The 27,180-nt window shown below is 49.5% G+C and overlaps 1 protein-coding gene across 1 annotated transcript in view; it reads right to left on the bottom strand.

Annotated features, from left to right (window-relative positions):
* Positions 1–27,180, bottom strand: part of slc17a5 (solute carrier family 17 member 5) — a 30,841-nt gene that overhangs the window by 1,902 nt on the left and 1,759 nt on the right. Inside the window, exons 4-10 of the mRNA XM_056435641.1 lie at positions 25,997–26,084; positions 25,701–25,787; positions 3,013–3,131; positions 2,307–2,468; positions 1,881–2,013; positions 1,134–1,281; positions 675–765 (exon numbers count right to left, since the gene is read on the bottom strand). Coding sequence (XP_056291616.1) covers positions 675–765; positions 1,134–1,281; positions 1,881–2,013; positions 2,307–2,468; positions 3,013–3,131; positions 25,701–25,787; positions 25,997–26,084 — 828 coding nt within the window. The remainder of the gene's footprint in view (positions 1–674; positions 766–1,133; positions 1,282–1,880; positions 2,014–2,306; positions 2,469–3,012; positions 3,132–25,700; positions 25,788–25,996; positions 26,085–27,180) is intronic.

Below are 27,180 nucleotides of genomic sequence, written 5' to 3'. Positions count from 1 at the left end.
TGCTGGCCGTGGTTGATGAACGACAACATTAGTTAGTCCTCAAACTTTAAACCTAAAAGGTAACGTAAAGGGGCATGGCGCCCCCTGGTGGCCAAACGTGAACACACTAAACCAATTAGGATCACCTGGTTAACGAGGAGCACCGGGGGTCACGTCCCAAAAGGGCATCAATCATTTTATTTGACACTTTCCTGATAATAATAATAAAACTTGATTTTTGGATAAGTTAATAATTATTTTATTTTAATACGTGTCACTTGTTAGAGGAACATGTTAAAAAAATTCTCCTTCCTTCCTGCATTAAAATACTATATACAAATAATATGTAATATGAAGTTCAATCTCAACATCCATCGTGAAATATTCATAATTTCTTTCTGAAATGTATCCATTTAAATGATAGTTATATATATATATATATTCTCGTGTTTTTTATACATTATTTTCTCTATTCTAAACTTGTTTCCAGAGGTGGGAGATTGATGATCAACCAGGCTGACGTTGATGCATCAGACGCTGTGTGCTCAGTAACACAGCAGCGGCGCCCTAGTGGACACCGGGGGAACAACACATCTGATGTCAACTGGGAACATGTTTGTTGTTGTCCTTGATGGTCTGAGCGTCTGATTAAAGACGTATTCAAGAAGTGTGGCTGCTGCACGTTGGCGTCTCACCTGTGAGGTGAGGACTCTGGCGATCACCGGCCCCACCATCCCGGGAATGGTGGCAAAGGTGTTGGTGATTCCCAAAAGGATTCCAGCGTACCTGAAACCACATCGGGTACATTAGTTGATACGAGTCTGAAGTAAAGATTCAGAGAGTTTCGATATTTAGGAGGGGCGACTCCTCTGGTTGTATAGAAGTCTACGCTTCATGTGTTAAAGCTGCATTCTCTCTCCTGACCACCAGGGGGCTCCTCTGGTTGTATAGAAGTCTATATAGTGACTCTACTTCTCTTGATGTATCCCCTCAGTAAACATTGTAAACATGAGTTTATGTCTCAGTCTCCAGTTTCAAGTCTTCTTCTACACAGCATGATGTCATCATTTAGTACTTTATGGTCTGTAGAGTCAAACAGACGCTTTAGGGGCGGAGCTACAAGGTGATTGACAGGTTTTGGTGAGAGAACTTACGAAGGCGCGATGTCGAGGTGGTTGATGTTGAAGCCGGAGGCCGACACGCCGCCCAGAGCCGAGGAGATGGTGAGGAGCGTCACGGTCATGACGTAGTTACAGCCGGTGAAACCGGCCGCCACCAGGAACACGGCCGGCCCGATCATACCTGACCGACCGAGATGAACACAACATGTCAGTGAAAAGTACCAAAAAACTACAAAGACATTTTTTTTTTAAAACAAATAAATTACAAAACAAATAAAACATAAATAGATTGTAATAATTAATAATGTATCAAATAAAATAAATAAAAAGTAATCATATTTATATAAAATAATATAAATTACAAATTTAAATACATAAAAAATGTATAATTAAAAATGTAACAAAATAAAATAAATGAAATAAATAAAATAGATGAAATAAATGTAAAAATGTTTTTTTATTGATATTTATATTTTATTAAAAATAAATATATAATAAAAAATGTAATACAAAAATACAGAAAATAAAATACATTTTAAACATGTAAAAATTAATTTTGTAATGTTTTTTAAATAAATAAAATAAAATGTAACATTGCATTACATTGAAAATAAAAAATATGAAATACATCCAATTTAAATTTAAACATCTAACATCACATAAATAAATAGTAATCATAATAATAATTTAACAAAACAAAATGGCAATGAATAATTAAAAACAACGTCACATAAAAGCCAGTGTGTAAAGTCAGGTGTGAAGACGAGCAACGCGCCGTACCGACGATGGAGAAGGCCTTCCTGACGGTGACGGTGCGGCAGAGGCAGGTTTCTCTCAGGTAGTCGGCCAGCTGGCCGCTCAGGACCGCCATCACGGCGCAGCCCAGGTACGGAAGAGCCGACAGCAGGCCGTTCTGTGGAGAACGCCATCGTACTCATTACAGCACGACAGGCAGCGCAGGTGTTCCATCGCCACGGTAACGGTGCGTCTCCTCTGGTCTCCCGTCATCAAGTTTTGAGACGCATTTAAAAAAAAAAACTCTTTAGATCTCGTTTTTAACTCTATTTTAACCGGGTGAAGGATTCCAAGTCTGGATCTTCCGCCATCCGAGAGCCGAGTTCTCCCCGCTGGACTCCCCTGCTGTGTGTGTATGACTCTCTGTGTGTGTGTGTGTGTGTGTGTGTGTGCCCCCCCCCCTGGACTCACCTGCTGGATGCTGAAGCCCAGCACGTCGTTCATGTAGGTGGGCAGCAGCGTGAGGAGCGTGTAGAAGGTCCAGTTGTAGGAGAAGTGAGCGACCACGATGGCCCACAGCGGCCCGGACGTCAGGATGGCTCGCCACGGGATGCGGCCCGCCGAGGTGGCCAGCTGGGACAGGAAGTAGAAATAATACACTTTAAAAAACACACACACACACACACACACAGACAGCGAGAGGTTAAACTTCTGTTTTTGTCCTCGCAGAAACACAAAAGTCAGAGTATCACAATTACTGCTTCAGTTGCGTCATGGCGTCGGCGTCATGGCGACGGCGGCCCGACCGGCTGAGGGAGGCCGATAAGACGACGCCGCTCTGAGATGACGCAACTTCAGAAATGCTGAGCAACGGCGTGAAGAACATTTACGGAGAAACATATTTATTATATTTATAATTTTTTAAAAGGAGAAAATAAAAAAAACAGAATAAAAATAAAGGAAATGTGTCTTCGTATTTAAAAAAATGTAATCTATGTTAAACAAGTTAAAATCCATCAATTCAAATAAACTAACATTTCACTCTCAATTTTTTTTTCTTTCCCAATTCATAAAAAAAAAAAGTTTAAAAAAAAGAAGATCTTAAGCCTATAAAACCCGGTCCAGGTCCCAGGGTCTGGACCCTGGTCCTGGTTCTGGACCCTGGTCCTGGTCTCACCTCATTCTTCAGGGAGCTGTTGATGTAGAGACGCTCCTGCTCTGAAATCCGGGGGTGAATGTTCGGGCTGTCGAAGGCCAGGAAGACCCACAAGACGAACCACACCAGGCCCAGCACACCTGGACCAGAACCAGAACCACAGAGATCATCCAGAGCCTTCAACTGGTCCTCAACCAGTCTCAGTGTAGTCCTGGTCCTCTGTAGACCTCAGTGTAGTCCTGGTCCTCTAGAGACCTCAGTGTAGTCCTGGTCCTCTATAGACCTCAGTGTAGTCCTGGTCCTCTGTAGACCTCAGTGTAGTCCTGGTCCTCTGTAGACCTCAGTGTAGTCCTGGTCCTCTAGAGACCTCAGTGTAGTCCTGGTCCTCTAGAGACCTCAGTGTAGTCCTGGTCCTCTAGAGACCTCAATGTAGTCCTGGTCCTCTAGAGACCTCAGTGTAGTCCTGGTCCTCTATAGACATCAGTGTAGTCCTGGTCCTCTATAGACCTCAGTGTAGTCCTGGTCCTCTATAGACCTCAGTGTGGTTCTGGTCCTCTATAGACCTCAGTGTAGTCCTGGTCCTCTATAGACCTCAGTGTAGTCCTGGTCCTCTAGAGACCTCAGTGTAGTCCTGGTCCTCTAGAGACCTCAGTGTAGTCCTGGTCCTCTATAGACCTCAGTGTAGTCCTGGTCCTCTATAGACCTCAGTGTGGTTCTGGTCCTCTATAGACCTCAGTGTAGTCCTGGTCCTCTATAGACCTCAGTGTAGTCCTGGTCCTCTATAGACCTCAGTGTGGTCCTGGTCCTCTAGAGACCTCAGTGTAGTCCTGGTCCTCTATAGACCTCAGTGTAGTCCTGGTCCTCTATAGACCTCAGTGTAGTCCTGGTCCTCTATAGACCTCAGTGTAGTCCTGGTCCTCTATAGACCTCAGTGTAGTCCTGGTCCTCTATAGACCTCAGTGTAGTCCTGGTCCTCTATAGACCTCAGTGTAGTCCTGGTCCTCTATAGACCTCAGTGTAGTCCTGGTCCTCTAGAGACCTCAGTGTAGTCCTGGTCCTCTATAGACCTCAGTGTAGTCCTGGTCCTCTATAGACCTCAGTGTAGTCCTGGTCCTCTAGAGACCTCAGTGTAGTCCTGGTCCTCTAGAGACCTCAGTGTAGTCCTGGTCCTCTATAGACCTCAGTGTAGTCCTGGTCCTCTATAGACCTCAGTGTAGTCCTGGTCCTCTATAGACCTCAGTGTAGTCCTGGTCCTCTAGAGCCTCAGTGTAGTCCTGGTCCTCTAGACCTCAGTGTAGTCCTGGTCCTCTAGAGACCTCAGTGTAGTCCTGGTCCTCTAGACCTCAGTGTAGTCCTGGTCCTCTAGAGACCTCAGTGTAGTCCTGGTCCTCTAGACCTCAGTGTAGTCCTGGTCCTCTGTAGACCTCAGTGTAGTCCTGGTCCTCTATAGACCTCAGTGTAGTCCTGGTCCTCTAGAGACCTCAGTGTAGTCCTGGTCCTCCATAGACCTCAGTGTAGTCCTGGTCCTCTATAGACCTCAGTGTAGTCCTGGTCCTCTATAGACCTCAGTGTAGTCCTGGTCCTCTATAGACCTCAGTGTAGTCCTGGTCCTCTATAGACCTCAGTGTAGTCCTGGTCCTCTAGAGACCTCAGTGTAGTCCTGGTCCTCTATAGACCTCAGTGTAGTCCTGGTCCTCTATAGACCTCAGTGTAGTCCTGGTCCTCTATAGACCTCAGTGTAGTCCTGGTCCTCTAGAGACCTCAGTGTAGTCCTGGTCCTCTATAGACCTCAGTGTAGTCCTGGTCCTCTATAGACCTCAGTGTAGTCCTGGTCCTCTATAGACCTCAGTGTAGTCCTGGTCCTCTATAGACCTCAGTGTAGTCCTGGTCCTCTAGACCTGAGTCTAGTCCTGGTCCTCTATAGACCTCAGTGTAGTCCTGGTCCTCTATAGACCTCAGTGTAGTCCTGGTCCTCTATAGACCTCAGTGTAGTCCTGGTCCTCTATAGACCTCAGTGTAGTCCTGGTCCTCTATAGACCTCAGTGTAGTCCTGGTCCTCTATAGACCTCAGTGTAGTCCTGGTCCTCTATAGACCTCAGTGTAGTCCTGGTCCTCTATAGACCTCAGTGTAGTCCTGGTCCTCTATAGACCTCAGTGTAGTCCTGGTCCTCTATAGACCTCAGTGTAGTCCTGGTCCTCTATAGACCTCAGTGTAGTCCTGGTCCTCTATAGACCTCAGTGTAGTCCTGGTCCTCTATAGACCTCAGTGTAGTCCTGGTCCTCTATAGACCTCAGTGTAGTCCTGGTCCTCTGTAGACCTCAGTGTAGTCCTGGTCCTCTATAGACCTCAGTGTAGTCCTGGTCCTCTATAGACCTCAGTGTAGTCCTGGTCCTCTATAGACCTCAGTGTAGTCCTGGTCCTCTATAGACCTCAGTGTAGTCCTGGTCCTCTGTAGACCTCAGTGTAGACCTGGTCCTCTGTAGACCTCAGTGTAGTCCTGGTCCTCTAGAGACCTCAGTGTAGTCCTGGTCCTCTATAGACCTCAGTGTAGTCCTGGTCCTCTATAGACCTCAGTGTAGTCCTGGTCCTCTAGAGACCTCAGTGTAGTCCTGGTCCTCTAGACCTCAGTGTAGTCCTGGTCCTCTGTAGACCTCAGTGTAGTCCTGGTCCTCTAGAGACCTCAGTGTAGTCCTGGTCCTCTAGAGACCTCAGTGTAGTCCTGGTCCTCTATAGACCTCAGTGTAGTCCTGGTCCTCTATAGACCTCAGTGTAGTCCTGGTCCTCTAGAGACCTCAGTGTAGTCCTGGTCCTCTATAGACCTCAGTGTAGTCCTGGTCCTCTATAGACCTCAGTGTAGTCCTGGTCCTCTATAGACCTCAGTGTAGTCCTGGTCCTCTATAGACCTCAGTGTAGTCCTGGTCCTCTAGAGACCTCAGTGTAGTCCTGGTCCTCCGTGTAGTCCTGGTCCTCTATAGACCTCAGTGTAGTCCTGGTCCTCCATAGACCTCAGTGTAGTCCTGGTCCTCTATAGACCTCAGTGTAGTCCTGGTCCTCTAGAGACCTCAGTGTAGTCCTGGTCCTCTATAGACCTCAGTGTAGTCCTGGTCCTCTAGAGACCTCAGTGTAGTCCTGGTCCTCTATAGACCTCAGTGTAGTCCTGGTCCTCTATAGACCTCAGTGTAGTCCTGGTCCTCTAGAGACCTCAGTGTAGTCCTGGTCCTCTATAGACCTCAGTGTAGTCCTGGTCCTCTAGAGACCTCAGTGTAGTCCTGGTCCTCTAGAGACCTCAGTGTAGTCCTGGTCCTCTAGAGACCTCAGTGTAGTCCTGGTCCTCTATAGACCTCAGTGTAGTCCTGGTCCTCTAGAGACCTCAGTGTAGTCCTGGTCCTCTATAGACCTCAGTGTAGTCCTGGTCCTCTAGAGACCTCAGTGTAGTCCTGGTCCTCTATAGACCTCAGTGTAGTCCTGGTCCTCTATAGACCTCAGTGTAGTCCTGGTCCTCTAGAGACCTCAGTGTAGTCCTGGTCCTCTATAGACCTCAGTGTAGTCCTGGTCCTCTAGAGACCTCAGTGTAGTCCTGGTCCTCTAGAGACCTCAGTGTAGTCCTGGTCCTCTAGAGACCTCAGTGTAGTCCTGGTCCTCTATAGACCTCAGTGTAGTCCTGGTCCTCTAGAGACCTCAGTGTAGTCCTGGTCCTCTATAGACCTCAGTGTAGTCCTGGTCCTCTAGAGACCTCAGTGTAGTCCTGGTCCTCTATAGACCTCAGTGTAGTCCTGGTCCTCTATAGACCTCAGTGTAGTCCTGGTCCTCTAGAGACCTCAGTGTAGTCCTGGTCCTCTATAGACCTCAGTGTAGTCCTGGTCCTCTAGAGACCTCAGTGTAGTCCTGGTCCTCTAGAGACCTCAGTGTAGTCCTGGTCCTCTATAGACCTCAGTGTAGTCCTGGTCCTCTAGAGACCTCAGTGTAGTCCTGGTCCTCTAGAGACCTCAGTGTAGTCCTGGTCCTCTATAGACCTCAGTGTAGTCCTGGTCCTCTAGAGACCTCAGTGTAGTCCTGGTCCTCTATAGACCTCAGTGTAGTCCTGGTCCTCTATAGACCTCAGTGTAGTCCTGGTCCTCTAGAGACCTCAGTGTAGTCCTGGTCCTCTAGACCTCAGTGTAGTCCTGGTCCTCTAGAGACCTCAGTGTAGTCCTGGTCCTCTAGACCTCAGTGTAGTCCTGGTCCTCTATAGACCTCAGTGTAGTCCTGGTCCTCTATAGACCTCAGTGTAGTCCTGGTCCTCTAGAGACCTCAGTGTAGTCCTGGTCCTCTAGAGACCTCAGTGTAGTCCTGGTCCTCTATAGACCTCAGTGTAGTCCTGGTCCTCTATAGACCTCAGTGTAGTCCTGGTCCTCTAGAGACCTCAGTGTAGTCCTGGTCCTCTATAGACCTCAGTGTAGTCCTGGTCCTCTAGAGACCTCAGTGTAGTCCTGGTCCTCTAGAGACCTCAGTGTAGTCCTGGTCCTCTATAGACCTCAGTGTAGTCCTGGTCCTCTATAGACCTCAGTGTAGTCCTGGTCCTCTATAGACCTCAGTGTAGTCCTGGTCCTCTAGAGACCTCAGTGTAGTCCTGGTCCTCTATAGACCTCAGTGTAGTCCTGGTCCTCTAGACCTCAGTGTAGTCCTGGTCCTCCAGTGTGGTCCTGGTCCTCTAGAGACCTCAGTGTAGTCCTGGTCCTCTATAGACCTCAGTGTAGTCCTGGTCCTCTAGACCTCAGTGTAGTCCTGGTCCTCTAGAGACCTCAGTGTAGTCCTGGTCCTCTATAGACCTCAGTGTAGTCCTGGTCCTCTATAGACCTCAGTGTAGTCCTGGTCCTCTATAGACCTCAGTGTAGTCCTGGTCCTCTATAGACCTCAGTGTAGTCCTGGTCCTCTAGACCTCAGTGTAGTCCTGGTCCTCTAGACCTCAGTGTAGTCCTGGTCCTCATAGACCTCAGTGTAGTCCTGGTCCTCTAGACCTCAGTGTAGTCCTGGTCCTCTAGACCTCAGTGTAGTCCTGGTCCTCTAGAGACCTCAGTGTAGTCCTGGTCCTCTAGACCTCAGTGTAGTCCTGGTCCTCTAGACCTCAGTGTAGTCCTGGTCCTCTATAGACCTCAGTGTAGTCCTGGTCCTCTATAGACCTCAGTGTAGTCCTGGTCCTCTAGACCTCAGTGTAGTCCTGGTCCTCTAGACCTCAGTGTAGTCCTGGTCCTCTAGACCTCAGTGTGTCCTGGTCCTCTAGAGACCTCAGTGTAGTCCTGGTCCTCTAGACCTCAGTGTAGTCCTGGTCCTCTAGACCTCAGTGTAGTCCTGGTCCTCTAGACCTCAGTGTGGTCCTGGTCCTCTATAGACCTCAGTGTAGTCCTGGTCCTCTATAGACCTCAGTGTAGTCCTGGTCCTCTAGAGACCTCAGTGTAGTCCTGGTCCTCTATAGACCTCAGTGTAGTCCTGGTCCTCTGAGACCTCAGTGTAGTCCTGGTCCTCTATAGACCAGTGTAGTCCTGGTATAGACCTCAGTGTAGTCCTGGTCCTCTAGACCTCAGTGTAGTCCTGGTCCTCTAGACCTCAGTGTAGTCCTGGTCCTCTAGACCTCAGTGTAGTCCTGGTCCTCTAGACCTCAGTGTAGTCCTGGTCCTCTAGACCTCAGTGTAGTCCTGGTCCTCTAGACCTCAGTGTAGTCCTGGTCCTCTAGACCTCAGTGTAGTCCTGGTCCTCTATAGACCTCAGTGTAGTCCTGGTCCTCTAGACCTCAGTGTAGTCCTGGTCCTCTATAGACCTCAGTGTAGTCCTGGTCCTCTAGACCTCAGTGTAGTCCTGGTCCTCTAGACCTCAGTGTAGTCCTGGTCCTCTATAGACCTCAGTGTAGTCCTGGTCCTCTAGACCTCAGTGTAGTCCTGGTCCTCTAGACCTCAGTGTAGTCCTGGTCCTCTAGAGACCTCAGTGTAGTCCTGGTCCTCTATAGACCTCAGTGTAGTCCTGGTCCTCTAGAGACCTCAGTGTAGTCCTGGTCCTCTATAGACCTCAGTGTAGTCCTGGTCCTCTATAGACCTCAGTGTAGTCCTGGTCCTCTAGAGACCTCAGTGTAGTCCTGGTCCTCTATAGACCTCAGTGTAGTCCTGGTCCTCTAGACCTCAGTGTAGTCCTGGTCCTCTAGAGACCTCAGTGTAGTCCTGGTCCTCTATAGACCTCAGTGTAGTCCTGGTCCTCTATAGACCTCAGTGTAGTCCTGGTCCTCTATAGACCTCAGTGTAGTCCTGGTCCTCTATAGACCTCAGTGTAGTCCTGGTCCTCTAGAGACCTCAGTGTAGTCCTGGTCCTCTATAGACCTCAGTGTAGTCCTGGTCCTCTATAGACCTCAGTGTAGTCCTGGTCCTCTATAGACCTCAGTGTAGTCCTGGTCCTCTATAGACCTCAGTGTAGTCCTGGTCCTCTATAGACCTCAGTGTAGTCCTGGTCCTCTATAGACCTCAGTGTAGTCCTGGTCCTCTATAGACCTCAGTGTAGTCCTGGTCCTCGTCCTCAGTGTAGTCCTGGACCTCTATAGACCTCAGTGTAGTCCTGGTCCTCTAGACCTCAGTGTAGTCCTGGTCCTCTAGACCTCAGTGTAGTCCTGGTCCTCTAGAGACCTCAGTGTAGTCCTGGTCCTCTATAGACCTCAGTGTAGTCCTGGTCCTCTATAGACCTCAGTGTAGTCCTGGTCCTCTATAGACCTCAGTGTAGTCCTGGTCCTCTATAGACCTCAGTGTAGTCCTGGTCCTCTAGAGACCTCAGTGTAGTCCTGGTCCTCTATAGACCTCAGTGTAGTCCTGGTCCTCTATAGACCTCAGTGTAGTCCTGGTCCTCTATAGACCTCAGTGTAGTCCTGGTCCTCTATAGACCTCAGTGTAGTCCTGGTCCTCTATAGACCTCAGTGTAGTCCTGGTCCTCTGTAGACCTCAGTGTAGTCCTGGTCCTCTAGAGACCTCAGTGTAGTCCTGGTCCTCTATAGACCTCAGTGTAGTCCTGGTCCTCTAGAGACCTCAGTGTAGTCCTGGTCCTCTATAGACCTCAGTGTAGTCCTGGTCCTCTATAGACCTCAGTGTAGTCCTGGTCCTCTATAGACCTCAGTGTAGTCCTGGTCCTCTATAGACCTCAGTGTAGTCCTGGTCCTCTATAGACCTCAGTGTAGTCCTGGTCCTCTAGAGACCTCAGTGTAGTCCTGGTCCTCTAGAGACCTCAGTGTAGTCCTGGTCCTCTAGAGACCTCAGTGTAGTCCTGGTCCTCTATAGACCTCAGTGTAGTCCTGGTCCTCTATAGACCTCAGTGTAGTCCTGGTCCTCTAGAGACCTCAGTGTAGTCCTGGTCCTCTATAGACCTCAGTGTAGTCCTGGTCCTCTATAGACCTCAGTGTAGTCCTGGTCCTCTATAGACCTCAGTGTAGTCCTGGTCCTCTAGAGACCTCAGTGTAGTCCTGGTCCTCTATAGACCTCAGTGTAGTCCTGGTCCTCTATAGACCTCAGTGTAGTCCTGGTCCTCTATAGACCTCAGTGTAGTCCTGGTCCTCTAGAGACCTCAGTGTAGTCCTGGTCCTCTAGAGACCTCAGTGTAGTCCTGGTCCTCTATAGACCTCAGTGTAGTCCTGGTCCTCTATAGACCTCAGTGTAGTCCTGGTCCTCTAGAGACCTCAGTGTAGTCCTGGTCCTCTAGAGACCTCAGTGTAGTCCTGGTCCTCTATAGACCTCAGTGTAGTCCTGGTCCTCTAGAGACCTCAGTGTAGTCCTGGTCCTCTATAGACCTCAGTGTAGTCCTGGTCCTCTAGAGACCTCAGTGTAGTCCTGGTCCTCTATAGACCTCAGTGTAGTCCTGGTCCTCTAGACCTCAGTGTAGTCCTGGTCCTCTAGAGACCTCAGTGTAGTCCTGGTCCTCTAGAGACCTCAGTGTAGTCCTGGTCCTCTATAGACCTCAGTGTAGTCCTGGTCCTCTATAGACCTCAGTGTAGTCCTGGTCCTCTATAGACCTCAGTGTAGTCCTGGTCCTCTAGAGACCTCAGTGTAGTCCTGGTCCTCTAGAGACCTCAGTGTAGTCCTGGTCCTCTATAGACCTCAGTGTAGTCCTGGTCCTCTATAGACCTCAGTGTAGTCCTGGTCCTCTATAGACCTCAGTGTAGTCCTGGTCCTCTATAGACCTCAGTGTAGTCCTGGTCCTCTATAGACCTCAGTGTAGTCCTGGTCCTCTAGAGACCTCAGTGTAGTCCTGGTCCTCTATAGACCTCAGTGTAGTCCTGGTCCTCTATAGACCTCAGTGTAGTCCTGGTCCTCTAGACCTCAGTGTAGTCCTGGTCCTCTATAGACCTCAGTGTAGTCCTGGTCCTCTGTAGACCTCAGTGTAGTCCTGGTCCTCTAGAGACCTCAGTGTAGTCCTGGTCCTCTATAGACCTCAGTGTAGTCCTGGTCCTCTAGACCTCAGTGTAGTCCTGGTCCTCTATAGACCTCAGTGTAGTCCTGGTCCTCTATAGACCTCAGTGTAGTCCTGGTCCTCTAGAGACCTCAGTGTAGTCCTGGTCCTCTATAGACCTCAGTGTAGTCCTGGTCCTCTATAGACCTCAGTGTAGTCCTGGTCCTCTAGAGACCTCAGTGTAGTCCTGGTCCTCTATAGACCTCAGTGTAGTCCTGGTCCTCTAGAGACCTCAGTGTAGTCCTGGTCCTCTAGAGACCTCAGTGTAGTCCTGGTCCTCTATAGACCTCAGTGTAGTCCTGGTCCTCTAGAGACCTCAGTGTAGTCCTGGTCCTCTAGAGACCTCAGTGTAGTCCTGGTCCTCTATAGACCTCAGTGTAGTCCTGGTCCTCTATAGACCTCAGTGTAGTCCTGGTCCTCTAGAGACCTCAGTGTAGTCCTGGTCCTCTAGAGACCTCAGTGTAGTCCTGGTCCTCTATAGACCTCAGTGTAGTCCTGGTCCTCTATAGACCTCAGTGTAGTCCTGGTCCTCTAGAGACCTCAGTGTAGTCCTGGTCCTCTATAGACCTCAGTGTAGTCCTGGTCCTCTATAGACCTCAGTGTAGTCCTGGTCCTCTATAGACCTCAGTGTAGTCCTGGTCCTCTATAGACCTCAGTGTAGTCCTGGTCCTCTATAGACCTCAGTGTAGTCCTGGTCCTCTATAGACCTCAGTGTAGTCCTGGTCCTCCATAGACCTCAGTGTAGTCCTGGTCCTCTATAGACCTCAGTGTAGTCCTGGTCCTCTATAGACCTCAGTGTAGTCCTGGTCCTCTATAGACCTCAGTGTAGTCCTGGTCCTCTATAGACCTCAGTGTAGTCCTGGTCCTCTAGAGACCTCAGTGTAGTCCTGGTCCTCTATAGACCTCAGTGTAGTCCTGGTCCTCTAGAGACCTCAGTGTAGTCCTGGTCCTCTATAGACCTCAGTGTAGTCCTGGTCCTCTATAGACCTCAGTGTAGTCCTGGTCCTCTAGAGACCTCAGTGTAGTCCTGGTCCTCTATAGACCTCAGTGTAGTCCTGGTCCTCTATAGACCTCAGTGTAGTCCTGGTCCTCTAGAGACCTCAGTGTAGTCCTGGTCCTCTATAGACCTCAGTGTAGTCCTGGTCCTCTATAGACCTCAGTGTAGTCCTGGTCCTCTAGAGACCTCAGTGTAGTCCTGGTCCTCTATAGACCTCAGTGTAGTCCTGGTCCTCTATAGACCTCAGTGTAGTCCTGGTCCTCTAGAGACCTCAGTGTAGTCCTGGTCCTCTATAGACCTCAGTGTAGTCCTGGTCCTCTATAGACCTCAGTGTAGTCCTGGTCCTCTATAGACCTCAGTGTAGTCCTGGTCCTCTATAGACCTCAGTGTAGTCCTGGTCCTCTATAGACCTCAGTGTAGTCCTGGTCCTCTATAGACCTCAGTGTAGTCCTGGTCCTCTAGACCTCAGTGTAGTCCTGGTCCTCTAGAGACCTCAGTGTAGTCCTGGTCCTCTATAGACCTCAGTGTAGTCCTGGTCCTCTATAGACCTCAGTGTAGTCCTGGTCCTCTATAGACCTCAGTGTAGTCCTGGTCCTCTATAGACCTCAGTGTAGTCCTGGTCCTCTGAGACCTCAGTGTAGTCCTGGTCCTCTAGAGACCTCAGTGTAGTCCTGGTCCTCTATAGACCTCAGTGTCCTGGTCCTCTAGACCTCAGTGTAGTCCTGGTCCTCTAGACCTCAGTGTAGTCCTGGTCCTCTAGACCTCAGTGTAGTCCTGGTCCTCTAGACCTCAGTGTAGTCCTGGTCCTCTATAGACCTCAGTGTAGTCCTGGTCCTCTAGACCTCAGTGTAGTCCTGGTCCTCTATAGACCTCAGTGTAGTCCTGGTCCTCTAGACCTCAGTGTAGTCCTGGTCCTCTATAGACCTCAGTGTAGTCCTGGTCCTCTGAGACCTCAGTGTAGTCCTGGTCCTCTATAGACCTCAGTGTAGTCCTGGTCCTCTAGACCTCAGTGTAGTCCTGGTCCTCAGACCTCAGTGTAGTCCTGGTCCTCTATAGACCTCAGTGTAGTCCTGGTCCTCTAGAGACCTCAGTGTAGTCCTGGTCCTCTAGACCTCAGTGTAGTCCTGGTCCTCTAGACCTCAGTGTAGTCCTGGTCCTCTAGACCTCAGTGTAGTCCTGGTCCTCTATAGACCTCAGTGTAGTCCTGGTCCTCTAGAGACCTCAGTGTAGTCCTGGTCCTCTATAGACCTCAGTGTAGTCCTGGTCCTCTATAGACCTCAGTGTAGTCCTGGTCCTCTATAGACCTCAGTGTAGTCCTGGTCCTCTATAGACCTCAGTGTAGTCCTGGTCCTCTATAGACCTCAGTGTAGTCCTGGTCCTCTAGAGACCTCAGTGTAGTCCTGGTCCTCTATAGACCTCAGTGTAGTCCTGGTCCTCTATAGACCTCAGTGTAGTCCTGGTCCTCTATAGACCTCAGTGTAGTCCTGGTCCTCTATAGACCTCAGTGTAGTCCTGGTCCTCTATAGACCTCAGTGTAGTCCTGGTCCTCTATAGACCTCAGTGTAGTCCTGGTCCTCTATAGACCTCAGTGTAGTCCTGGTCCTCTAGAGACCTCAGTGTAGTCCTGGTCCTCTAGACCTCAGTCTAGTCCTGGTCCTCTAGACCTCAGTGTAGTCCTGGTCCTCTAGACCTCAGTGTAGTCCTGGTCCTCTATAGACCTCAGTGTAGTCCTGGTCCTCTATAGACCTCAGTGTAGTCCTGGTCCTCTATAGACCTCAGTGTAGTCCTGGTCCTCTATAGACCTCAGTGTAGTCCTGGTCCTCTATAGACCTCAGTGTAGTCCTGGTCCTCTATAGACCTCAGTGTAGTCCTGGTCCTCTGTAGACCTCAGTGTAGTCCTGGTCCTCTATAGACCTCAGTGTAGTCCTGGTCCTCTAGAGACCTCAGTGTAGTCCTGGTCCTCTATAGACCTCAGTGTAGTCCTGGTCCTCTATAGACCTCAGTGTAGTCCTGGTCCTCTATAGACCTCAGTGTAGTCCTGGTCCTCTATAGACCTCAGTGTAGTCCTGGTCCTCTATAGACCTCAGTGTAGTCCTGGTCCTCTAGAGACCTCAGTGTAGTCCTGGTCCTCTATAGACCTCAGTGTAGTCCTGGTCCTCTAGAGACCTCAGTGTAGTCCTGGTCCTCTATAGACCTCAGTGTAGTCCTGGTCCTCTATAGACCTCAGTGTAGTCCTGGTCCTCTGTAGACCTCAGTGTAGTCCTGGTCCTCTATAGACCTCAGTGTAGTCCTGGTCCTCTATAGACCTCAGTGTAGTCCTGGTCCTCTAGAGACCTCAGTGTAGTCCTGGTCCTCTAGAGACCTCAGTGTAGTCCTGGTCCTCTAGAGACCTCAGTGTAGTCCTGGTCCTCTATAGACCTCAGTGTAGTCCTGGTCCTCTAGAGACCTCAGTGTAGTCCTGGTCCTCTATAGACCTCAGTGTAGTCCTGGTCCTCTATAGACCTCAGTGTAGTCCTGGTCCTCTAGAGACCTCAGTGTAGTCCTGGTCCTCTAGACCTCAGTGTAGTCCTGGTCCTCTATAGACCTCAGTGTAGTCCTGGTCCTCTAGAGACCTCAGTGTAGTCCTGGTCCTCTATAGACCTCAGTGTAGTCCTGGTCCTCTATAGACCTCAGTGTAGTCCTGGTCCTCTATAGACCTCAGTGTAGTCCTGGTCCTCTATAGACCTCAGTGTAGTCCTGGTCCTCTAGAGACCTCAGTGTAGTCCTGGTCCTCTATAGACCTCAGTGTAGTCCTGGTCCTCTATAGACCTCAGTGTAGTCCTGGTCCTCTATAGACCTCAGTGTAGTCCTGGTCCTCTAGAGACCTCAGTGTAGTCCTGGTCCTCTAGAGACCTCAGTGTAGTCCTGGTCCTCTATAGACCTCAGTGTAGTCCTGGTCCTCTAGAGACCTCAGTGTAGTCCTGGTCCTCTAGAGACCTCAGTGTAGTCCTGGTCCTCAGAGACCTCAGTGTAGTCCTGGTCCTCTAGAGACCTCAGTGTAGTCCTGGTCCTCTATAGACCTCAGTGTAGTCCTGGTCCTCTAGAGACCTCAGTGTAGTCCTGGTCCTCTATAGACCTCAGTGTAGTCCTGGTCCTCTATAGACCTCAGTGTAGTCCTGGTCCTCTATAGACCTCAGTGTAGTCCTGGTCCTCTATAGACCTCAGTGTAGTCCTGGTCCTCTATAGACCTCAGTGTAGTCCTGGTCCTCTATAGACCTCAGTGTAGTCCTGGTCCTCTATAGACCTCAGTGTAGTCCTGGTCCTCTATAGACCTCAGTGTAGTCCTGGTCCTCTATAGACCTGAGTCTAGTCCTGGTCCTCTATAGACCTGAGTGTAGTCCTGGTCCTCTATAGACCTGAGTGTAGTCCTGGTCCTCTATAGACCTCAGTGTAGTCCTGGTCCTCTATAGGCCTCAGTGTGGTCCTGGTCCTCTGAGACCTCAGTGTAGTCCTGGTCCTCTATAGACCTCAGTGTAGTCCTGGTCCTCTAGACCTGAGTCTAGTCCTCGTCCTCTATAGACCTGAGTGTAGTCCTGGTCCTCTATAGACCTGAGTCTAGTCCTGGTCCTCTAGACCTCAGTGTAGTCCTGGTCCTCTATAGACCTCAGTGTAGTCCTGGTCCTCTATAGACCTCAGTGTAGTCCTGGTCCTCCATAGACCTCAGTGTAGTCCTGGTCCTCCATAGACCTCAGTGTAGTCCTGGTCCTCTCCTGGTCCTCTATAGACCTCAGTGTAGTCCTGGTCCTCTATAGACCTCAGTGTAGTCCTGGTCCTCTAGACCTCAGTGTAGTCCTGGTCCTCTGAGACCTCAGTGTAGTCCTGGTCCTCCATAGACCTCAGTGTAGTCCTGGTCCTCTGTAGACCTCAGTGTAGTCCTGGTCCTCTAGAGACCTCAGTGTAGTCCTGGTCCTCTATAGACCTCAGTGTAGTCCTGGTCCTCTATAGACCTCAGTGTAGTCCTGGTCCTCTATAGACCTCAGTGTAGTCCTGGTCCTCTAGACCTCAGTGTAGTCCTGGTCCTCTATAGACCTCAGTGTAGTCCTGGTCCTCTATAGACCTCAGTGTAGTCCTGGTCCTCTAGAGACCTCAGTGTAGTCCTGGTCCTCTAGAGACCTCAGTGTAGTCCTGGTCCTCTATAGACCTCAGTGTAGTCCTGGTCCTCTATAGACCTCAGTGTAGTCCTGGTCCTCTAGACCTCAGTGTAGTCCTGGTCCTCTAGAGACCTCAGTGTAGTCCTGGTCCTCTATAGACCTCAGTGTAGTCCTGGTCCTCTATAGACCTCAGTGTAGTCCTGGTCCTCTAGACCTCAGTCTAGTCCTGGTCCTCTATAGACCTGAGTCTAGTCCTGGTCCTCTAGAGACCTCAGTGTAGTCCTGGTCCTCTGAGACCTCAGTGTAGTCCTGGTCCTCTATAGACCTCAGTGTAGTCCTGGTCCTCTAGAGACCTCAGTGTAGTCCTGGTCCTCTAGACCTCAGTGTAGTCCTGGTCCTCTAGAGACCTCAGTGTAGTCCTGGTCCTCTAGACCTCAGTGTAGTCCTGGTCCTCTATAGACCTCAGTGTAGTCCTGGTCCTCTAGAGACCTCAGTGTAGTCCTGGTCCTCTATAGACCTCAGTGTAGTCCTGGTCCTCTAGAGACCTCAGTGTAGTCCTGGTCCTCTAGACCTCAGTGTAGTCCTGGTCCTCTATAGACCTCAGTGTAGTCCTGGTCCTCTATAGACCTCAGTGTAGTCCTGGTCCTCTATAGACCTCAGTGTAGTCCTGGTCCTCCATAGACCTCAGTGTAGTCCTGGTCCTCTATAGACCTCAGTGTAGTCCTGGTCCTCTAGACCTCAGTGTAGACCTGGTCCTCTGTAGACCTCAGTGTAGTCCTGGTCCTCTAGAGACCTCAGTGTAGTCCTGGTCCTCTATAGACCTCAGTGTAGTCCTGGTCCTCTAGAGACCTCAGTGTAGTCCTGGTCCTCTATAGACCTCAGTGTAGTCCTGGTCCTCTATAGACCTCAGTGTAGTCCTGGTCCTCTAGACCTGAGTCTAGTCCTCGTCCTCTATAGACCTGAGTGTAGTCCTGGTCCTCTATAGACCTGAGTGTAGTCCTGGTCCTCTATAGACCTGAGTGTAGTCCTGGTCCTCTATAGACCTCAGTGTAGTCCTGGTCCTCTATAGACCTCAGTGTAGTCCTGGTCCTCTAGACCTCAGTGTAGTCCTGGTCCTCTATAGACCTCAGTGTAGTCCTGGTCCTCTAGAGACCTCAGTGTAGTCCTGGTCCTCTAGAGACCTCAGTGTAGTCCTGGTCCTCTAGAGACCTCAGTGTAGTCCTGGTCCTCTATAGACCTCAGTGTAGTCCTGGTCCTCTATAGACCTCAGTGTAGTCCTGGTCCTCTAGAGACCTCAGTGTAGTCCTGGTCCTCTATAGACCTCAGTGTAGTCCTGGTCCTCTATAGACCTCAGTGTAGTCCTGGTCCTCTAGAGACCTCAGTGCAGTCCTGGTCCTCTATAGACCTCAGTGTAGTCCTGGTCCTCTATAGACCTCAGTGTAGTCCTGGTCCTCTAGAGACCTCAGTGTAGTCCTGGTCCTCTATAGACCTCAGTGTAGTCCTGGTCCTCTATAGACCTCAGTGTAGTCCTGGTCCTCTATAGACCTCAGTGTGGTCCTGGTCCTCTAGACCTCAGTGTAGTCCTGGTCCTCTAGACCTCAGTGTAGTCCTGGTCCTCTAGAGACCTCAGTGTAGTCCTGGTCCTCTATAGACCTCAGTGTAGTCCTGGTCCTCTAGAGACCTCAGTGTAGTCCTGGTCCTCTAGAGACCTCAGTGTAGTCCTGGTCCTCTATAGACCTCAGTGTAGTCCTGGTCCTCTATAGACCTCAGTGTAGTCCTGGTCCTCTAGAGACCTCAGTGTAGTCCTGGTCCTCTAGAGACCTCAGTGTAGTCCTGGTCCTCTAGAGACCTCAGTGTAGTCCTGGTCCTCTAGAGACCTCAGTGTAGTCCTGGTCCTCTATAGACCTCAGTGTAGTCCTGGTCCTCTATAGACCTCAGTGTAGTCCTGGTCCTCTAGAGACCTCAGTGTAGTCCTGGTCCTCTAGAGACCTCAGTGTAGTCCTGGTCCTCTAGACCTCAGTGTAGTCCTGGTCCTCTATAGACCTCAGTGTAGTCCTGGTCCTCTATAGACCTCAGTGTAGTCCTGGTCCTCTAGACCTGAGTCTAGTCCTGGTCCTCTATAGACCTGAGTGTAGTCCTGGTCCTCTATAGACCTGAGTGTAGTCCTGGTCCTCTATAGACCTCAGTGTAGTCCTGGTCCTCTAGAGACCTCAGTGTAGTCCTGGTCCTCTATAGACCTCAGTGTAGTCCTGGTCCTCTATAGACCTCAGTGTAGTCCTGGTCCTCTATAGACCTCAGTGTAGTCCTGGTCCTCTATAGACCTCAGTGTAGTCCTGGTCCTCTGTAGACCTCAGTGTAGTCCTGGTCCTCTATAGACCTCAGTGTAGTCCTGGTCCTCTAGAGACCTCAGTGTAGTCCTGGTCCTCCGTGTAGTCCTGGTCCTCTATAGACCTCAGTGTAGTCCTGGTCCTCTAGAGACCTCAGTGTAGTCCTGGTCCTCTATAGACCTCAGTGTAGTCCTGGTCCTCTATAGACCTCAGTGTGGTCCTGGTCCTCTATAGACCTCAGTGTAGTCCTGGTCCTCTATAGACCTCAGTGGTGTAGTCCTGGTCCTCTAGAGACCTCAGTGTAGTCCTGGTCCTCTATAGACCTCAGTGTAGTCCTGGTCCTCTATAGACCTCAGTGTAGTCCTGGTCCTCTAGAGACCTCAGTGTAGTCCTGGTCCTCTATAGACCTCAGTGTAGTCCTGGTCCTCTATAGACCTCAGTGTAGTCCTGGTCCTCTATAGACCTCAGTGTAGTCCTGGTCCTCTATAGACCTCAGTGTAGTCCTGGTCCTCTATAGACCTCAGTGTAGTCCTGGTCCTCTAGAGACCTCAGTGTAGTCCTGGTCCTCTAGAGACCTCAGTGTAGTCCTGGTCCTCTAGACCTCAGTGTAGTCCTGTTCCTCTATAGACCTCAGTGTAGTCCTGGTCCTCGTCCTCAGTGTAGTCCTGGTCCTCTATAGACCTCAGTGTAGTCCTGGTCCTCTATAGACCTCAGTGTAGTCCTGGTCCTCTATAGACCTCAGTGTAGTCCTGGTCCTCTATAGACCTCAGTGTAGTCCTGGTCCTCTATAGACCTCAGTGTAGTCCTGGTCCTCTATAGACCTCAGTGTAGTCCTGGTCCTCTGAGACCTCAGTGTAGTCCTGGTCCTCTTAGACCTCAGTGTAGTCCTGGTCCTCTATAGACCTCAGTGTAGTCCTGGTCCTCTAGAGACCTCAGTGTAGTCCTGGTCCTCTGAGACCTCAGTGTAGTCCTGGTCCTCTATAGACCTCAGTGTAGTCCTGGTCCTCTATAGACCTCAGTGTAGTCCTGGTCCTCTATAGACCTCAGTGTAGTCCTGGTCCTCTAGAGACCTCAGTGTAGTCCTGGTCCTCTATAGACCTCAGTGTAGTCCTGGTCCTCTATAGACCTCAGTGTAGTCCTGGTCCTCTAGAGACCTCAGTGTAGTCCTGGTCCTCTATAGACCTCAGTGTAGTCCTGGTCCTCTATAGACCTCAGTGTAGTCCTGGTCCTCTATAGACCTCAGTGTAGTCCTGGTCCTCTATAGACCTCAGTGTAGTCCTGGTCCTCTAGAGACCTCAGTGTAGTCCTGGTCCTCTATAGACCTCAGTGTAGTCCTGGTCCTCTAGACCTCAGTGTAGTCCTGGTCCTCTAGAGACCTCAGTGTAGTCCTGGTCCTCTATAGACCTCAGTGTAGTCCTGGTCCTCTATAGACCTCAGTGTAGTCCTGGTCCTCTATAGACCTCAGTGTAGTCCTGGTCCTCTATAGACCTCAGTGTAGTCCTGGTCCTCTATAGACCTCAGTGTAGTCCTGGTCCTCTATAGACCTCAGTGTAGTCCTGGTCCTCTATAGACCTCAGTGTAGTCCTGGTCCTCTAGAGACCTCAGTGTAGTCCTGGTCCTCTATAGACCTCAGTGTAGTCCTGGTCCTCTATAGACCTCAGTGTAGTCCTGGTCCTCTAGAGACCTCAGTGTAGTCCTGGTCCTCTATAGACCTCAGTGTAGTCCTGGTCCTCTAGAGACCTCAGTGTAGTCCTGGTCCTCTATAGACCTCAGTGTAGTCCTGGTCCTCTATAGACCTCAGTGTAGTCCTGGTCCTCTAGAGACCTCAGTGTAGTCCTGGTCCTCTATAGACCTCAGTGTAGTCCTGGTCCTCTAGAGACCTCAGTGTAGTCCTGGTCCTCTAGAGACCTCAGTGTAGTCCTGGTCCTCTATAGACCTCAGTGTAGTCCTGGTCCTCTATAGACCTCAGTGTAGTCCTGGTCCTCTAGAGACCTCAGTGTAGTCCTGGTCCTCTATAGACCTCAGTGTAGTCCTGGTCCTCTATAGACCTCAGTGTAGTCCTGGTCCTCTATAGACCTCAGTGTAGTCCTGGTCCTCTAGAGACCTCAGTGTAGTCCTGGTCCTCTATAGACCTCAGTGTAGTCCTGGTCCTCTATAGACCTCAGTGTAGTCCTGGTCCTCTATAGACCTCAGTGTAGTCCTGGTCCTCTAGAGACCTCAGTGTAGTCCTGGTCCTCTATAGACCTCAGTGTAGTCCTGGTCCTCTATAGACCTCAGTGTAGTCCTGGTCCTCTATAGACCTCAGTGTAGTCCTGGTCCTCTATAGACCTCAGTGTAGTCCTGGTCCTCTAGAGACCTCAGTGTAGTCCTGGTCCTCTATAGACCTCAGTGTAGTCCTGGTCCTCTATAGACCTCAGTGTAGTCCTGGTCCTCTATAGACCTCAGTGTAGTCCTGGTCCTCTATAGACCTCAGTGTAGTCCTGGTCCTCTATAGACCTCAGTGTAGTCCTGGTCCTCTAGAGACCTCAGTGTAGTCCTGGTCCTCTAGAGACCTCAGTGTAGTCCTGGTCCTCTATAGACCTCAGTGTAGTCCTGGTCCTCTATAGACCTCAGTGTAGTCCTGGTCCTCTATAGACCTCAGTGTAGTCCTGGTCCTCTAGAGACCTCAGTGTAGTCCTGGTCCTCTAGAGACCTCAGTGTAGTCCTGGTCCTCTAGACCTCAGTCTAGTCCTGGTCCTCTATAGACCTCAGTGTAGTCCTGGTCCTCTATAGACCTCAGTGTAGTCCTGGTCCTCTATAGACCTCAGTGTAGTCCTGGTCCTCTATAGACCTCAGTGTAGTCCTGGTCCTCTAGACCTGAGTCTAGTCCTGGTCCTCTATAGACCTCAGTGTAGTCCTGGTCCTCTATAGACCTCAGTGTAGTCCTGGTCCTCTAGAGACCTCAGTGTAGTCCTGGTCCTCTAGAGACCTCAGTGTAGTCCTGGTCCTCTATAGACCTCAGTGTAGTCCTGGTCCTCTAGAGACCTCAGTGTAGTCCTGGTCCTCTAGAGACCTCAGTGTAGTCCTGGTCCTCTAGAGACCTCAGTGTAGTCCTGGTCCTCTATAGACCTCAGTGTAGTCCTGGTCCTCTATAGACCTCAGTGTAGTCCTGGTCCTCTAGAGACCTCAGTGTAGTCCTGGTCCTCTATAGACCTCAGTGTAGTCCTGGTCCTCTATAGACCTCAGTGTAGTCCTGGTCCTCTAGAGACCTCAGTGTAGTCCTGGTCCTCTATAGACCTCAGTGTAGTCCTGGTCCTCTAGAGACCTCAGTGTAGTCCTGGTCCTCTAGAGACCTCAGTGTAGTCCTGGTCCTCTAGACCTCAGTGTAGTCCTGGTCCTCTATAGCCCTCAGTGTAGTCCTGGTCCTCTAGACCTCAGTGTAGTCCTGGTCCTCTAGAGACCTCAGTGTAGTCCTGGTCCTCTAGAGACCTCATTGTAGTCCTGGTCCTCTAGACCTCAGTGTAGTCCTGGTCCTCTAGACCTCAGTGTAGTCCTGGTCCTCTAGTGACTTCAGTGTAGTCCTGGCCCTCTAGTGACCTCAGTGTAGTCCTGGTCCTCTGAGACCTCAGTGTAGTCCTGGTCCTCTATAGACCTCAGTGTAGTCCTGTTCCTATAGGTACCTCAGTGTAGTCCTGGTCCTCTAGAGACCTCAGTGTAGTCCTGGTCCTCTAGAGACCTCAGTGTAGTCCTGGTCCTCTAGACCTCAGTCTAGTCCTGGTCCTCTGTAGACCTCAGTGTAGTCCTGGTCCTCTATAGACCTCAGTCTAGTCCTGGTCCTCTATAGACCTCAGTGTAGTCCTGGTCCTCTATAGACCTCAGTGTAGTCCTGGTCCTCTATAGACCTCAGTGTAGTCCTGGTCCTCTAGACCTGAGTCTAGTCCTCGTCCTCTATAGACCTGAGTGTAGTCCTGGTCCTCTAGACCTCAGTGTAGTCCTGGTCCTCTAGACCTCAGTGTAGTCCTGGTCCTCTAGAGACCTCAGTGTAGTCCTGGTCCTCTAGAGACCTCAGTGTAGTCCTGGTCCTCTAGAGACCTCAGTGTAGTCCTGGTCCTCTATAGACCTCAGTGTAGTCCTGGTCCTCTAGAGACCTCAGTGTAGTCCTGGTCCTCTATAGACCTCAGTGTAGTCCTGGTCCTCTAGACCTCAGTGTAGTCCTGGTCCTCTAGAGACCTCAGTGTAGTCCTGGTCCTCTATAGACCTCAGTGTAGTCCTGGTCCTCTAGAGACCTCAGTGTAGTCCTGGTCCTCTAGAGACCTCAGTGTAGTCCTGGTCCTCTATAGACCTCAGTGTAGTCCTGGTCCTCTAGAGACCTCAGTGTAGTCCTGGTCCTCTAGACCTCAGTGTAGTCCTGGTCCTCTAGAGACCTCAGTGTAGTCCTGGTCCTCTAGAGACCTCAGTGTAGTCCTGGTCCTCTATAGACCTCAGTGTAGTCCTGGTCCTCTAGACCTCAGTGTAGTCCTGGTCCTCTAGACCTCAGTGTAGTCCTGGTCCTCTAGACCTCAGTGTAGTCCTGGTCCTCTAGACCTCAGTGTAGTCCTGGTCCTCTATAGACCTCAGTGTAGTCCTGGTCCTCTAGACCTGAGTCTAGTCCTCGTCCTCTATAGACCTGAGTGTAGTCCTGGTCCTCTAGACCTCAGTGTAGTCCTGGTCCTCTAGAGACCTCAGTGTAGTCCTGGTCCTCTATAGACCTCAGTGTAGTCCTGGTCCTCTAGACCTCAGTGTAGTCCTGGTCCTCTAGACCTCAGTGTAGTCCTGGTCCTCTAGACCTCAGTGTAGTCCTGGTCCTCTAGACCTCAGTGTAGTCCTGGTCCTCTAGACCTCAGTGTAGTCCTGGTCCTCTAGACCTCAGTGTAGTCCTGGTCCTCTAGAGACCTCAGTGTAGTCCTGGTCCTCTAGACCTCAGTGTAGTCCTGGTCCTCTATAGACCTCAGTGTAGTCCTGGTCCTCTAGACCTCAGTGTAGTCCTGGTCCTCTAGACCTCAGTGTAGTCCTGGTCCTCTAGACCTCAGTGTAGTCCTGGTCCTCTATAGACCTCAGTGTAGTCCTGGTCCTCCATAGACCTCAGTGTAGTCCTGGTCCTCTATAGACCTCAGTGTAGTCCTGGTCCTCTAGAGACCTCAGTGTAGTCCTGGTCCTCTAGAGACCTCAGTGTAGTCCTGATCCTCTATAGACCTCAGTGTAGTCCTGGTCCTCTAGAGACCTCAGTGTAGTCCTGGTCCTCTAGACCTCAGTGTAGTCCTGGTCCTCTATAGACCTCAGTGTAGTCCTGGTCCTCTAGACATTACATTACATTACATGTCATTTAGACCTCAGTGTAGTCCTGGTCCTCTATAGACCTCAGTGTAGTCCTGGTCCTCTAGAGACCTCAGTGTAGTCCTGGTCCTCTAGACCTCAGTGTAGTCCTGGTCCTCTATAGACCTCAGTGTAGTCCTGGTCCTCTAGAGACCTCAGTGTAGTCCTAGTCCTCTATAGACCTCAGTGTAGTCCTGGTCCTCTATAGACCTCAGTGTAGTCCTGGTCCTCTATAGACCTCAGTGTAGTCCTGGTCCTCTATAGACCTCAGTGTAGTCCTGGTCCTCTAGACCTCAGTGTAGTCCTGGTCCTCTATAGACCTCAGTGTAGTCCTGGTCCTCTATAGACCTCAGTGTAGTCCTGGTCCTCCATAGACCTCAGTGTAGTCCTGGTCCTCCGTAGACCTCAGTGTAGACCTGGTCCTCTAGAGACCTCAGTGTAGTCCTGGTCCTCTATAGACCTCAGTGTAGTCCTGGTCCTCTAGACCTCAGTGTAGTCCTGGTCCTCTAGAGACCTCAGTGTAGTCCTGGTCCTCTATAGACCTCAGTGTAGTCCTGGTCCTCTAGAGACCTCAGTGTAGTCCTGGTCCTCTAGACCTCAGTGTAGTCCTGGTCCTCTATAGACCTCAGTGTAGTCCTGGTCCTCTAGAGACCTCAGTGTAGTCCTGGTCCTCTATAGACCTCAGTGTAGTCCTGGTCCTCTATAGACCTCAGTGTAGTCCTGGTCCTCTAGAGACCTCAGTGTAGTCCTGGTCCTCTAGAGACCTCAGTGTAGTCCTGGTCCTCTAGAGACCTCAGTGTAGTCCTGGTCCTCTATAGACCTCAGTGTAGTCCTGGTCCTCTAGAGACCTCAGTGTAGTCCTGGTCCTCTATAGACCTCAGTGTAGTCCTGGTCCTCTATAGACCTCAGTGTAGTCCTGGTCCTCTATAGACATCAGTGTAGTCCTGGTCCTCTAGAGACCTCAGTGTAGTCCTGGTCCTCTAGAGACCTCAGTGTAGTCCTGGTCCTCTAGAGACCTCAGTGTAGTCCTGGTCCTCTAGAGACCTCAGTGTAGTCCTGGTCCTCTATAGACCTCAGTGTAGTCCTGGTCCTCTATAGACCTCAGTGTAGTCCTGGTCCTCTATAGACATCAGTGTAGTCCTGGTCCTCTAGAGACCTCAGTGTAGTCCTGGTCCTCTATAGACATCAGTGTAGTCCTGGTCCTCTAGAGACCTCAGTGTAGTCCTGGTCCTCTATAGACATCAGTGTAGTCCTGGTCCTCTAGAGACCTCAGTGTAGTCCTGGTCCTCTATAGACCCTCAGTGTAGTCCTGGTCCTCTATAGACCTCAGTGTAGTCCTGGTCCTCTATAGACATCAGTGTAGTCCTGGTCCTCTAGAGACCTCAGTGTAGTCCTGGTCCTCTGTAGACCCCCATCAGTGGACCTCAGAGAGAAGCTGGTCTGGTTCTCTAGAGGTCTTGTTGTGGTCTTACCGAACACGTAGAAGACGTAGGTCCAGTCCAGGTAGAAGAGGATCTCCCCGGCCACGGGGAGGGAGACCACCGTCCCCAGCTGGGCTCCTGCAGGCACAGAGACACGTCTGGATCACTAAAGAGTGCACGGACCCACGTGCACTAAAGAGTGCACGTGGGTCTTTAGTGCACGTGGGAGATGAAGGGGGCGGGACTAATATATAACCAGACCGATGGTGAATCTGATTCAGTTCCGTCAACAGGAAGTCTGGGTGTGTGTGTGTGTCTCTCTGTGTGTGTGTGTGAGTGTGTCTCACCGATGTAGCTGATGGTGAGCAGGCGGCTCCTCTCCAGCGGCGGCGCCCAGGCCGCCCACATGACATACATGGAGGGGAACGTCACTCCCTGAAGAACAACAACATCAACAACAACAACAATGGATTCTGCACTGTTACAGGTTTATTACGTCTGATGTTCTCATGATCACAGAAAACAGGAAGAAAGATCCATGAAGAGGATTCAGGAGTATTACTATTATTAATATATTATGAATACTGTAATTAACTTAAATATTACTTATTTATGTTTTCATTAAAAAGCAGGTAATTATATATATATATATTATATATATACATACATATGGATATAAATATTATATATCTAAATCTTATATTCATATCAATATTATATATTAATATATATATATTAATATATATATATTATGTATATATATATTAATATATAATATACAAATTAATATACACTACCGTTCAAAAGTTTGGGATCACTTTGAAATGACTTTATTTTTCAAAGAAAATCACTTTTTTTCAATAAAGATAACATTAAATTAATCAGAAATACCCACTATACATTGTTAATGTGGTAAATGACTATTCTAGGTGGAAACGTCTGGTTTCTAATGAAATATCTCCATAGGTGTATAGAGGCCCATTTCCATCAACTATCACTCCAGTGTTCTAATGGTACATTGTGTTTGCTAATCGCCTTAGAAGACTAATGTCTGATTAGAAAACCCGTGCAATTATGTTAGCACAGCTGAAAACAGTTATGCTGGTGATATAAGCTATAAATGGCCTTCCTTTGAGCTTGAAGTTTGAAGAACAAAATTAATACTTCAAATAGTAATCATTATTTCTAACCTTGTCAATGTCTTGACTATATTTTCTATTCATTTGATAAAAAAGTGTGATTTTTCATGGAAGACACGAAATTGTCTGGGTGACCCCAAACTTTTGAACGGTAGTGTATATAATATTTATATACATATGTATGTATATATATATATATATAATTACCTGCTTTTAAATGAAAACATATACAAGTCATATTTATATGAATATATTTATATATCTATATTTTGTATATATATTAATATATTAATATATATATAATATAAACAATGCATTTTATTGAAGTAAACCATGAACTATAATAAGTGTCTGTCTGCTCCGACATGTTTGTTTACTCTTATGTAACTTTT

This window comes from Pseudoliparis swirei, chromosome 17 (genome assembly GCF_029220125.1).
Source record: "Pseudoliparis swirei isolate HS2019 ecotype Mariana Trench chromosome 17, NWPU_hadal_v1, whole genome shotgun sequence".
NCBI classification, from domain to species: domain Eukaryota; kingdom Metazoa; phylum Chordata; class Actinopteri; order Perciformes; family Liparidae; genus Pseudoliparis; species Pseudoliparis swirei.
The sequence above is the reverse complement of the archived record's forward strand: the minus strand, read 5'-3'. Positions and strand labels throughout refer to the sequence as shown.